Genomic DNA, 15,181 nt, shown 5'->3' on the forward strand with positions numbered 1-15,181 from the left:
AATAACTACTCGTAACGACGCGTGGAATGATGCCCAAAATAGCTCGTAGACACAACTATTAAGCTATGTCATTTGTCTACCACTACTTACGTCTAGATTCTAGATCTAAACTTAGAACTAACTGGGTTTATGTAGATATAATCAACACATTTACGCACATAATAATTGTGGGCCTAATAGAGCCGATTTAAAATTTTGAAAAACTGCCTCGTTGGTCTAGTTGTCGCATAGCGTGGCTGCAAGATCGGGTTCGATTCCTGGATCGGGGCGAAATCGCATTGTGGGTTTTGGAAACTTTCACAAAGCAACCCGGCGCCTAGAAGTTGCCGTATGATACACCCGTGCATCGGAGAGCATGTAGATGTCGGTCCTACTTGTGATCTCTCTCCGGTGGTGTCAGATTGTCGTCCCATCGCGCTATGAGAGAGAAGGAATAGTGAGTGCACCTGTGTCCAAGCAAATGCTTGTGCACTATATATCCTGTGTAGCTAGTTAAGCCCATCATGTACCAGGGCCGCGGTAACTCGCGCGAACAATCCCGCAGCCCGGCTAATTGCACCCTTAGGTTTATATTTTGTAACTGCGCCCACAAATAAGTGAGCCTGTGACAGCGCGATCTCCCCACTATTACAATTACCTACCTTTTTTTTAACGACGCCAAAAATCATCAAATGACCCCTCCCGCTGTGGGTTAGCAGCGGTGAGGGAGTGTCAGACTCTTACTAACTAAATGCCGTCGTGTTCTGTCGTAGGCCTTTTATGTACCAGGGCCGCGGTAACTCTTTCGAACAATCCCGCAGCCCGCTATTACGATTACCTGCACTACAGCAGTAATCGTCCAATTGCGAGTTATTTACTACCAGCCAGTTACCGTTAGCAGGGCTGATAACAATACCCATTTAGGTATAATCTTTAGTGTACTTGCTGATATTTTATTTGGTGTATCTCATAATCTGCTTAGCTTTTTCCCAACTATGTTGGCAGCTCTCTATGTTTAGTTTTTCTAATTGTAAAAAGAGGATATTTTGTTTTTATTTTAATACAATGTTTTTTAATTGAAGGTTATAAATGGCAATATACTAAATACGAGGCCGAGTTAGTAAATTAGATGACAATGTAAAAATAAGAAGGACAAGTCACAATAATTGATGATCTTTACTTGAGCTTTCTATAGAATATTTAGTTGGCGTTGTAAAAAAGACGAATTAGTTTATTAGAGGCTATGTCATTTCCCCGTTGCTTAGTTATAAAATTAGAAGTTTAATCATGTGTCCAATAAATAATTTTGTGGCTACACTTATAATTTCCCTTTTTTTTATAATAGCACGGAAACAATTGAACCGATTTAAAAATTATTTCACTGCGGGCAAGCTACACGGATACCTAACGAAAAAAATTCTGGATGACACAAGCTATATTTTATGCGGGTACGAAAAGAAGTTCCCTCGGGACACGGAAAACAGTTAGTAATTAATAAAATTCACTGATTTTAGGTTTAGATGACAATGGTATGGGTTCAGCTTTACCTAATCCTGGCGAAAAGCCCTAAAGTGCCCACTTAAAAAAATGGGTTAAAACTTCGGAAAAGCTATATTATGAATCCATAAATTAGAAACTGCCAGACGCCATTTCAGGCTCAATACTCGAATAATAAAGCTTTACTTTAACTGCGAGATAAATTATTAAATCCAACCAGAGCTTACCAACTTCTCTAAAGATTGGCATCTTTAAAAAAACTAACAATAAAATAATTTCTAAATCGTGACTACCCTAAAGCTAGTTCAAAATGTAGGCGTGCATCTGTCCCGTGCTTCGAATACTGAATGCAGATCACAAACTCAGATAATAGACAATAATCTCTATGGTACAATGACAGCTGTCAACATTTCGCGCGCCAAAATGGAGTATCTGTTTATTTGATTCCTTTTTAAATGTTAATTTTTCAATGGTGTTATATAAACTATAGACACAGTTACTTGCTTAGACAAATACTATTTATTTTAAACCCTATGTAAACTTACGGGTAATAAAAAGTCAATAACTCAAATTGAATTACGCCCGTAGGCATAGGAAATATGACCTGCATTAATTTATTTCAGCCGACTTGTAAGACAATGTGTGCAAGTTTATGGTAAACTAATATAAACCACTAATAGGTTTTTAGTTCGTTTTTATTTAGGGGCTCAGGTGATATTCGTTTCATGGGCTATTATGCAAGATGGGTATTACGTGTGTTCTAATATTTTTCAGACTCTGAATTCATAAGACATGTTTTAAGTACGTTTTAAGAGACCGAACTGAAAATTATGTTGTCTGAAAAATCCAGACATTGTTGGCCTTACTACAAAAACTTTAACCACTGTTTTACACTTGTCTAAAAAAAATGTGGCTCCAAAATGAACCATATGTCAACGTCATAATTTGACATTTTTTTAGACAAGTCTTAAACTGACGTTAAAAAGTTTTTGTGGTAAGACGGTGTGAATTTAAGCATGTATGATACGTAATTCTGAGAGGCATTCCGTCTGTATATATCCAGTCTAAAACTTAGCAAACATAACTTTTTTCCAAACAAATCTACAACCAGACGCCATTCCTTTTTCAAATACCGAACACCCAAAAATAACAATCGCCAAGATCAAAGTTGCCAGCAACAAAAATGCAACAAAGAAGGTTCCAATGCGGGCGCAAAAAGTCCCACATCATTTGCGCTGACCGCCCAATAGTGCTAACGATCAGAAAACTCGCTAGTATTTCGTTTTTTTTTCTTTCTTACTAATTCTTTTAAGGAAAGGAAAGTAATCCTTCTTTTGTTCTTAAGTTGCCCGCATTGATTCGGAATTTGGTAGCACTTGTAGTGTAACTAAGCCACTTATGGCTTACCGGGTAGGGTTGGGACACTGTCTATATTTTTTGTCGATAAGTTGCGGGGACTATTTTTTGTTTTGAATTAAAATTGGTTAATGTGTTCTGTGTTGCGGAGTGCACATAAATGTATAAGTAGTTAGTTAGATAGTCATGTAAAGTTTAATGATTTTCCGTTTCAATACACACTCTGTAATCTTATTTCTTAGTAGGCAAATAACTTGTGTCTCTGTTCGTAGAGATATTTCGGGAATAGGTAGTGTTTTATTCGTACATTCTATTATTTACGTGAACCACTTTCATTGCAATATGCAATGTATACCGAAGAAGTAATAAATAAAGCTGCATTTTTATCACCAGTTTTACATAACACATCATATGTTTGATAAATATACAACCCCTATCGATACGTTTGTCACATCACTAGCGCTGGCGGCCGGCAGCTTGACCACAAGTTTGGCAAATGAAGCGAGAGAGAAAGCGCGACAAGCTCCGCGAGGAATGCTCATAGAGTAGTGAATACACAGAGGTTCCATACTTGAAGATAATTTAGAAATTATTCATTTGAATAATTTACAAGTAGGTGCCATAATATATGCTACTCAATCAATGCGATTCAAAACATTATAGAAAATAATGGAATTTTGTATAAACTCTAAAATTTACATTTGCATTTAAAACAACTTTTAATTGATTTATACCAGTGCCTAAGAAAGGTTACATAGCATTTTCCAGCTTTTTTTTTTCAATTATTTAACTATCTACAAGTCATTAACTATTCTGAGACCAACGGAAATCTAAACCAGCATCAAATTATTACCTCAACAGCATTTACATCTTATCTCATAAACAATAATTCGTAACGCTACTTCGAAGTAGAAATAAGAATTGAACCCCCCTAGTACCTACATAAACATACGTCAGACGTGAGGGGTCGAGCTCGTTAAACGCGAAACGATCGAATCTCTGTCAGCTTTCACTAATCCGTGGCCCGAAGGAATTAACGCATGCTAAGCATTTATTGGGAATAAAACTGTTTATTCCGTAGAAATAGGTAAATAATTGGTTTTAGGGAGAGAAATAAAGAAAATACAATAATTATGCGCCTTTATGCTGCGATACAATTAAAAACTACACTTATATTATCAAGAACTTTTCATCTGCCAAGCCTTTTCTCTACTGCGTTGAGGTCGGTTTCCAGTCTAACTGAATGCAGCTGAGTGACAATATTTTATAAGGAGCGACTGCCTATCTGACCTCCTCAACTGAATCACCCAGGCAACCCGATACTGAGACTAGTTGTCAGAATTACTGGCTTCTGCCAAAGATGTTCAAATGACAACCGGTACCCACCAATTTATCGTGCCTTCTGAAACGTGGAAATAAAAGCTGAAGAGTTTATTTGCTTGGACTGATTAATCTCAGGACTCTTTAGTTTCAGATAGCCTATTTATGTTGAGTTGTATGAGTTACTCTTTATCCAGGTACACGAAGTAGTCCAAAGGCGACGCAGGTTTTCAAAATGTCCTTCTCTGAACATTACCCACTCTGTGGTCGCGGCATGCATAAGGCCTCTGCCTCGAATTTTGCGGGCAGCGGGGCGGCGGCGGCGGCGGCGCGGGAGCGGCAGGATCTTACGCGTATAATCAAATGGACCGGCCCTCGAATACAGCGGCGCGGGAGCGGCGCGGCGGCGGGCAACGAGCGGTGCGCTCCAGTCAAGCGGTGACCGCCCGCGTTGAGCGTCTGCATTGTAGGCATAGTGTTATACATTTTTTTTTGTGACGTATCAAAATGTCTTCGGACGTGCAAGAGCTAATTATTTCGGCCATCTTTGAGAGGACACCCATATGGAACAGCAAACACAACAGAACACAACACTACACTGCTATATTGCAGCGCGATCTGCCCACTAGTTTCGAGAACAGGTATGCGTTGCCCGCCCCGCTCCCGCGCCGCCGCCGCTGCCGCCCCGCTGCCCGCAAAATTCGAGGCAGAGGCCTAAGATGTGAGCAGTTAAGTGCAAATGGCCGCAACTTTGTCTGCCCTCAGCTTTATACGTATTACAAATGATCTACAATGTATGTATTGTAATAGGTACTCGACTAGTCTTTGTAGGTGTAGACAGTTTGAAATGAGTGATTTACCAATCAAGATAATACGTAGGTTGTAGGTACTTCTGAATTAAATAAAATATGTTGGTCACGTATTTTATGTTCTTACTGGCTATACCTAATAACCCACTGAGAACATTACCTATACACTAACGGATTTTCTGCTTGGTTTTCCTGCGTGGCAAATCGTACTCGCAGTGTCGCACTTATATTAGCGACAGCAAACTTCCCAACTAGGTACTTATCGGATCCTATATATATTTATTTATATAAGTAAGTACCCATATATAAACGATGGCACCTATGAATTTGTCACAACGATATGTCGCGAAAAAACCCACTAAATTGTGTGAAAGCAGTGCAAAGACAGCTTTTCATCTATCTTAGACGTAGAAATACAAAATCAACATAAACGTTGTTTCTTTAACAAAGCATTAGGTAAAAGGTTTGACCTCTCAAGAGGGACAGCATAGCTTTAGAGCTTACCACCTAATCCGATGCACCTACTTTACAAGAAAAATAAACTTAAACTAGCCTATATCAATACTTTCTTACTCTAATACTTAGTTTTAAATAAACTGAAAAGGATTTTTTTTGCGAGTACGCCGTGACATTATCAAAGTCGGTCAAAGAATAGTGATTCTCAAGTGTGTCTTTTTGAAAAAAGTTTGGACACATTTTATTTTCGTTTTTAAACTTAAAAATGTTCTGAAATATAAGGCATTATTTATTAGGAAAGGAAGAGGGGGCTTGTGACGTCTAAGTCAAGTTATATCTTAAAGTGACATAACTCAATATTAAAACCTATATTTTTGACTAATTTTATTCGCCATTCTTATCGTCATATTTTTCACACAATTCAAAAGAAAATCCAAAAATCTTAAAATAGAAAAATACTATTTTCTTTCGCACGCCGTATAGGTTCCTAAAGTCCCCTTGTTCTTGGCATAGGCGGGCACTTTATACGAATATATTACTGGATGCACCGATAAGTACCATCGAAGTGCCATCCGAACGTGGAGAACAAAATCTCTAGCGGAGGTGACATAACGTAAAAGAAAATCTCCTAAGAAAATCATCATCACCCGAGCCTTTTCCCAACTATGTTGGGGTCGGCTTCCAGTCTAACTGGATGCAGCTGAGTACCAGTGCTTTACAAGGAGCGACTGCCTATCTGACCTCCTCAACCCAGTAACCCAGGCCACCCCTTGCTAAGACTGGCGTCAGACTTACTGGCTTCTTTCTACCCGTAACGACTGCCAGGTGTTCAATCAAAATTCACCTAAGTAGCGCGCCAAAATACGCGTTACTGTTTTCGCCCTTATACGCCTTATACGACCCGACAATTTTTTGAAACGCCAAAAATCGTTGGCAAATGTCTCAAAATACAAGAAAGCCTCGATAGCTCTGTCGTATAAAATTATTCATCGTTTCAACCATGCCCGCCGTATGTATTTGAGCTAGAAGAAGACGCCTGACCTACCTGCATCATACCACCTCCGCTCTTTTCCTCGCTGCGTGTTTCGGAACGTGCGTTTGACAGCTCGACGCTGGACGTAATGGCGTTTCGCGCCATTTGTTACCGCCTTTTTTGTTTTGATGGCGGAGTTGTAAATTTTGATGGCGCGATGTCAAAACTGCTGATCGGATTTTGTATAGATTATGGGCTCTACATAAACTATTCTCAACATATTATGTTAAGAATGGTTAGTTAAATTATTCGTAGGTTATTTGGAGTGATTTGTTTGTATTTTTGTGAAGACAGATTTTTGGCTTCATTGCGGATTAAAAATATTAAAATTGTTAGCCTTAATAATTTAATAAATTGATGAATTGCTTTGGGGAAAACCAATAAAAATCATATTTGAAACTCGCTAAAAAAGAATTTCTAGTCGACACAAAACAATTAAAAGAAAAGTAACTCCCGCAAAGGATTTCACCCGCATCCCCATGCAAAACAATGGATAGATAAGTTATAGAAATCCACCGTTAGGAACAAACACTCAAACTTGACATTACGATAGATATTAAGTATGAAGAGAAATGGTCACTCTCACACTTGCCCACATTCATCTCCCCTATAAATAAAAATAAAACGTCATTGTCTATTTAATTCGACAGCGGTGCAATAAACTGCAAATCGCTGACGTAACGCAATAAAATGGTCAATAAACCGGCTAATAAACTCACAGGACTTTATATGAGGACTTCATTTTAATATTGGGAGAGGACGTTAAACATTAGACATATGGTATATAAAGGCGTCCCCGGCCGATATCGGCCACGGTGGCTGTTCTCATATAAGGAGATCAGCCAGCTGCGCAGGACATATTATAGTGCACGAGCATTTGCGCAGACACAGGTGCACTCACTATTCCTTCACTCTCATAACCCGATGGGACGGTAAACCGACACGACCGGAGAGAGATCAGGCGCAGGACCGACATTAACGTGCTCTCTTTTTTGTTTATCATGTCCACGTATATCTCTAGTCAATTTGAAATATTATTTCAGTGTTAGAGAGCCTATTTATCGAAGAAGGCTATAAGCTACTTTTTATCCGTGATCGTGTAGTAGTTCTCACGGGATGCGGCTGAAACCGCTGGCAAAAGCTAGTTAATACAGAATAATCATGTTTTTGTTTGTTTGTTAATATCCCAAAATACTGAACCGATCTGAATTTTTTTGATGAAGAGAACAGATGGGAAGCTTGACTATCTCCGAGTAATATAGGCTATATTTTATCCAGGTACGGGCAGTAGCTCCAACAGAACGCAGGTGAAAACGGGTGAAAACAGCTTTTTAGAAATTTCAAACTATTCTTGTAAGCAATGTTTTAAGAGTATCTAGAACTTTCGTAAATACTATTGCCGCCTTTTTTCGTTGACAAAGCACCAGAACCCTTCAATATGGGTGATACAATAGTAAAGTGTAGTTGATTCATATTTATTTATTCTTATTGTCATAATAAGCAATTGTTTTAAACAAAAAGCAACTTCTCGCATCACTATAGTTCGGCCATTCAGAGAATGCGTTCCTGACACGTCGCGATTGAACTGACGACGTAACTTTGCAATGGCGTTGCAGTTACGATAAAAATATTTTTGCTGGTTGTTTACCGTTTTAACAATTGAGGAGCATTAAAACAACATTATTATATCAATAATCAATGAATGTTATTACGTCGTCAGTTCAATCGCGACGTGTCAGGAACGCATTCTCTGAATGGCCGAACTATAGGCATGGAAAATACTTCATTTAATAATCCAACTATAAACTATAAATCAATCTTTATGACGGACATAATATCGATATTATCGCATGAATTACAGTCTGAGAATGTCGATAATAAATTGAGATCGTCCCATCTCTAAACATTGGATTACACATGAAGAACGAAATTACTAGCGGAGATGTCATAACGGAAAATCTAAGTAGCGTCGCCAAAATGCGGGTGTACGGGGGACAAGGAACGTTACTGTATCCGCCCTTATACGCTTTCTGTGGAACCCACCCATTTTTTATAAAATCTAAAATAGTTGACAGACCTGTCAAGAAACTCGAACGCCTCGATAATTCACTTGATTGTTTCGGTCACATCGAAGAAGAACGCGCCTGACCTACCTGTCTTATAGCATCTCCACTCATCTTTCTTATTCCGTGGATCCACAATTTTTAATATGGCCGCTGACAAACTGTCACTTTATGACGGTCCCGCCATAAATTGACAACTGCATACGCCATTTGGTGGATTTCATAATCGATCCATCGGTCGTTTTTAGATTAGAGATTGAAAGACATACAGCCTTACTACAAAAACTTAAACATCTATTGAACACTTTTCTCAAAAAAGTGTGGCTGCAAAACGGACCTTATTTCAACGTCATAATCTGTCATTTTTTAGACAAGTGTGACGTCTGTTGAAACGTCTAAAAGATTTTGTGGTAATCTTTATGAAGCTAATATCAAAATTCAATCTCCAATCGCAAAACAACAGATGGATACGTTATTGAAATCCGCAGTTACATGAATTATCATAGATTTTAACGTAGGTATTAACTTTAAGTACTCCGATGGTATTTTATAGGAGTGTGGATGGTAAAATCTTTTATAATGTACATATTTTATGTGAAATACTAAACCTTTTTCCGTTAAATACGGTGCAGTTTTTATTACAAACACAAATTCTGATATTTACGTTCCTATAACGGCACACTTTTGCTTAGACAGTTCTTTTTAAATAGGTAATTTTTCCGTTTCGAAATTATTAGACACTTTATGTATGCGTAGTAGTTTTTTATTCGTACACATAGCCAACTTAGGATCGCAGTCATTTTTTGTGAACTGTTTAAAAAAACCTCTTAAATCCTTTAATTAATTTATTTATTAAGCTGTGCCAACGGCAATACATAACAGAAATAAATAATGAAAAAAATAAGTTTGTTAAATAATATTTAGCCCCGCAGGGCATCTGAGGCGGATGACGGGGAGTAGCCACCCCGCGGGGCTATATATCCGAGTGCTCCAGGAAGAGTATACTGTCCCCCATCTCCGGCCTGCCGGAGTGAAGCATGACGGGGGATAGGTCTCCCGCCTCTTGGCTTGCCTTCATCGGCGGTCAGAGTGGAGTCGCTAGAGCAGGGTTAACAGCCCACTCGGAGGGTAGGTGCGGTTGGAGTGTAGGTGCCTCGTGGTAAGTGGCGAGTGGGCCGGTGATGCTGGACCCACAGGGAGCGCGTGATCTGCGTTTAAAGGCCGCCGAGGTATCCTCACCCTTCAGCCGCTCACGTACCTGTTGCCCCCTTGTTGCGATTTAGCGACTGATTCCCGGGGGCCCAGTAAGTGAGTTGGCGAGTCTCCACCTGCCATTTTTACGTGTATTTATTACATTGTTATCGGCAGGTGCCATAGTTCCCGTAGTTTCCCCATTCCTAGTCCACTAGCATCCCATCACAATAGCCCAAGTAGTTTTCATCCATAGTTAGCAATAGTTTAGCACAGAACCGGGGATTGTCCTTGGGTACATTTCTATAGTGTATACAGGGATAATCGTCGGTTTTGTGTCACCATTTCATTAAAGTTCTCTCAAAAGGGCTTCAGCGTGTTGGCTTCGGCCCCACGTTCGCCTCCCAAAAATCCGGGACTCTATAGTCCCGAGGTCTGGTAGAGACATACAAGAAATTACATTTATGTAGGTATGCCCATTAAAGGCGCGCACATGATAATACTAATTTAGTAAAACCATGCATTAAAAAAAAAATAAGGACACTATAATATTCAAATGACTGTCATTTTCACTCAGAGAGCTATCTAAATATATTCCTCTTTCTACATCCACAGGTTTCGAGCCTGCCTCAAGTTGGCTGACACCTCCGTCTCTAACATGGTCGGGAAGCTATTCTTCAACGTGGTTCAGACCAAATGCTTCATCCTTAAACCAGTTAAGATGTGCACACAACGTTCCTGGTGGGGCAAATGCCTCCGAAGAGGCTACACCAAACAGGCCTATTTACGAGACAACCTACCGTACTAGGCTGAAAAAGGTTACCTTTGTCTATAAAGTGACAGATGTCATTAATGTCAATGTCAATCCAGTGTTGCCGCGTTACAAAACTGCCAGTGTTACCAATTAATTTTAGGGTAATTACCCGAAGTGTGGGGAGATTAATGTGGCAATGCTGGATTCTTAATAATTTATTTCTGTGATCGTATGAGTAACTTAATGTATTTTTAAACGTTACTTATGATAGCGGGTTGCGTTTCTCATAGAAATTAAATGTGTGTCGAATACGGGTTTTTGCGTGTTTGTTGAAAAATCTGTGTATGATGATCTAGAGGCGGGATTCCACCGATTTGTTGCGTACCTTGTTTCTTCTGGTCTAGTAGCACAAGCAAACAGTAACAAATTGCATGCGAACACTTCTTAAATGTCCGCGAAACTGCAACATTTGCAACGTGAATAAATGTGCGTGAACAATTTTGGTGGAATCTCTCCACAACATGAACATGAACTTCATATTCCTATTTTACTGCCATTGTAAATAATTCACTTTAATGAAATACTAAAATAAACACTTCCTTTCTTTACAGTTTTCGTCTTATAACTTTGCCACTCTGAATTAGGCCAGTGACGATTCACGATAGTCAAAATGTATGGTCCCCACGTCAACCTACCGGAATCTGTCAAATTTTACCAATCGAACATCAACGTTCCACTATTGTGATAAGGTTGAAAATCTATTGAAGACATTTGAGAGATTGAGGTAGGTTGATGACTCAAATAACTAACTTCGGAAGTTCAGAGTAGCAAAGTTATTTGACGAATTTGTTCGTTATCAATTAATATTTTATTTTGGATTTACTGCATTTTATCAACTGCCATTGTTTCAGTTAATTTTATTGAAATTTTCTGTACATAACATGTATATTTATTTTTCATCTAAAGTCCAAAAAATCCTGTCTATTTAAAAGAAAATATTGTCATGAACTTTATATATTTCATAACTACAAAATAGCGGACTAGTCAACTGTCGCCAATGTCAACATAATGTATTTATTTCTGAAAAAATATCGCCCACCTAGATCTAAAGTTCTCTAAACTCAAAATTTTAGTTTTTTTATTTATGGATTAATCCACCAAATTCCTTAAAAGTAATAAGTACCCATCAACCAGCAGATATGAAAAATATGTTCTAGCTGAGTATAAAAAGCATTTTTCTGTACAGAACATTTCTATTACGCACAGGGATGGAAGAATAAATTCGTCTTTTCTAAAAAAGTGATTCTTTGTATTTAAATCTAGGTGTGCGTTAAGATGGCTGACAATTGTCTAAGTATTTCATATTTAAATAAAATCTTTGGCAATAAAATTACTTATTAGATTTAGTAGGCTTGTAGATATTATAGTAATATCTCAAGCAAACCCGGGCGTAGACTTGTATCATAGAGAGAAATAAGCTTAAAAACTATGTCTGTCAAACTTGTTTTTATTGAATGAACAATTCATTTATTTATTGTAAAACTGAAGATTTTGGTACTTTGATTGTAGACAATATTGATCTTAGGAACTATTGACCTGATTTTTAAAAAAAACAGCGTTAGATAGTCCATTTATCAAGGAAGGTGAGAGGCTTTTACTGTATGCACGAAGTAATTCCCACGAGGCGCGGATTCTAGCTAAATCAAGGTCAAATATTTTGAATTATTTGGTATTTATTTATGATTGACAGACATAGTAGTTAAGCTTTATAAACATTCGACCTAATAGAATAAATATAACATTAATGAAAAAGTAATATAATATTCATAATTTATTTACCGCTAAAAACTTTAATTTATATTAACACTATCCATTTACATTATGTTAAGAAAAAGAACTACAGGTATTTAAGCTGAATTTGGTACGAATCAAACTTAATGGCGTCTCGCAAACTCGCAACTTACTTCCGAACAAACGTGCGTGCATGTGCTCTTATCAATTGAGTTTGGTTCGTACTATATTCATCTCAGTTTCAAAACTTAAAAAAAAAAATGGTAAAGAGAAACAATTGCATGATGACAGTTTAATTTATTTCTAGAGAGCAAATGAATATCCTAATATTGTGCCAAATAGAATCCAGTTCTTCCATATTCCCCATTGTGTACCTTTTAAATACGCATATGATTTAATGCCCGAATACAGAATACAACTTACTTAGGATTTTTTAAGTATGAAAAAAAAAAACATAAAAAATACTACATTTTCCCGCTGAATTTTCTGCCGCTGTAGACAACACAGAAAATAACCAATTTTCAAGAAAAGTAGATATCGAAGAACCAACGCCGGACAGCCATCTTCTGTCTTAAAAAACCACATCCAAATCGGTTCATCAGATTAACAAACGATGCCTCAGACACATGCAGCGGTGAAACTTATAATTAACCCAGCTTTTTTAACTTCGAAGGTACGAAATACAAAAAAAATATATATATTTTTCTCTTAAAAGTCCGACTCAAACCTAAGTTATACTCAAGTATTCAGGCATTAACGTTAGTTAAGTTTTTAGCGGCGTAGATGTAAGCAAGGCGTGCGAAGTTCCTCAAGTCGACAATATTGAACTATAGTCATTAAGTATTTGTGATTCTCACACGTAGATAACTGTTCGGTCTAGAACTTGTGTAGCAAAAGCAATAATTATTTAAGGAAATATGTATTTAATAATCTGTAGAAGTGAGTGTAGGAGTCCTTCTTAGGGTTAAAGAGGGGTGGCTACTTTTGGTACTGGTGATTTAGTAACCTTAACTTTGAAATTGTCAAAGCTCTTTTAATCATCCCCCGAGCCTTTTTCCCAAACTATGTTGGGATCGGCTTCCAGTCTAACCGGATTCAGCTGAGTACCAGTGCTTTACAAGAAGAGACTGCCTATCAAATGTCAAAGCTCTTTAATATGAAATTAATATAGGAAAATAAATGACTTTTACGGGTGCCCAAGCAGATTTTTTTAATGAAGCCCTTGAAATCACTAGAACAAGAAAGTATTTTTAAATCTTCATGTGTACAGACGCGCACACAAACATCGACGAAAAATAACTGTTATTTGGTAATAAATCGCCTAAACTGAAAGTAGCTAATCTTAACCCGTTTTTAAATAATTATGAATGAGAAAAGTAAAAACATCTGTCATTTGTTCTTGTGATATCTATTACAAAGAACGAAACGTAGATGCATAGATGTTTCTTATTTGGGGATTTATTTTGTTTATATAAGATGCCGATTTAATCATCAACAATTTTTTTGAATGGATATGTTACCGTAAGATTACAAACATCGTTAGATTACAATCTATCTCGAGAGATTGCAAACTGTCGAATTATTGTGAACCGTAACATCTGATTGCAATTTAACGCATTATTTTTCGCTATATTATAATATATCGATGAGAAATTGTCAAATTGTCAACTGTCCGAAAGCTCTCTCTGATTGGTCAGTCTTTTTGTAAGATCGACCAATCACGACCAGCCGTTCTGTTCCCATGGAGTTCCCGTAGAGTTAGGAATGAAATAGAGGTGTCAGTTAAATAAAATAAATGCTCTTCAAAAATTCTTCAAGTATTAAATTTATATAAAAATATCTCTTATAAAAATACGGTTAGGTATTTTGTCTTCAAATACAAACTAATATTTAAAAATAAAATAAAAGGGGTGCTAATTAAACAGGCTTCTTTTTAATATCATTATTCGCCCCCAAAAATGTATGTTGCCTTCTAAATTACTAAGTCAGCCACAATTAATAAAGCGTCGAGCATCTAAATAATACTATCTTAGCCACGAGTTATCTTCCACTCTAAATACAACTCAGCATGGTGGTTATTTTTTTGCATCTAAATTTGTAGCATGCATTCTAACAGTAAACTTCTTAAATACTATTAAATGACATCATAAAAATATTTATTTACCTTCTAATTTTTTTACTCGTACCTACTGAGTTTTTTGTTTAAAATATAACACATCCCATATTAATTGACCCAGCATGGAAGTAAGCATGCAACATGCAGCAAGCATAACTTCTGTCACGGCTCCGGCGCTGCGGGGCTCCGGCGGTCCCATGCGAGCTTATCGTCGCAGATAGTTTTCACGCTCACCACCGCAGCTTCGGCTTGCTGGCCGGCTCCGCCGGCCAGCCTCAGCCGCGGCGGCGAGCGCTGAAACTACCTGCGCCTCAGCTCGCAGGCCGCCTCGCCCCTCCGCGCCTACGCGGTTTTGAATTGCACTCTAGGGGTAGGGCAGACAAGACTACGTGGAGTCGGTTTTGCAGCGATTCGTTTTCGTCACTAACTTCAATTTTTAATACAATTTTTAATTGTGTGTAATTTGAGTCTTAAAAATTAAGTACAATTTTTGATTTTATAAAAAATTAAACCGTCACTTATTTTTGCACGTCAAAGAGCTGTGACACCGGGAGTAGCAAAGAACATTGTCTTTTTTGACGTTCTACCAATTAGCGCGCAAGATGCATTCCGTTCTACGCCAGTTGACAATTTGACCGCTCTACATCGCTCTCGATCTTACAAAAAGACTGACCAATCAGGGAGAGCTTTCGGACAGTTGACAATTTGACAATTTCTCATCGATAGATTATAATATAGCGAAAAATAATGCGTTAAATTGCAATCAGATGTTACGGTTTACAATAATTCGACAGTTTACAATCTCTCGAGATAGAT

General features: G+C 37.8%; 1 protein-coding gene across 3 annotated transcripts in view; it reads left to right on the forward strand.

Moving 5' to 3' along the window:
- LOC124643995 overlaps nt 1-13,758 on the forward strand; it is a 77,172-nt gene extending 63,414 nt beyond the window's left edge. For all 3 annotated transcript variants that reach the window (XM_047183148.1, XM_047183149.1, XM_047183150.1), the window contains one exon: nt 10,320-13,758. In XM_047183148.1, coding sequence (XP_047039104.1) covers nt 10,320-10,512 — 193 coding nt within the window. In that variant the 3' untranslated portion in view covers nt 10,513-13,758. The remainder of the gene's footprint in view (nt 1-10,319) is intronic.
- Nucleotides 13,759-15,181: the final 1,423 nt, after the last annotated feature.

Source organism: Helicoverpa zea, chromosome 29 (assembly GCF_022581195.2).
Source record: "Helicoverpa zea isolate HzStark_Cry1AcR chromosome 29, ilHelZeax1.1, whole genome shotgun sequence".
Lineage (NCBI taxonomy): Eukaryota > Metazoa > Arthropoda > Insecta > Lepidoptera > Noctuidae > Helicoverpa > Helicoverpa zea.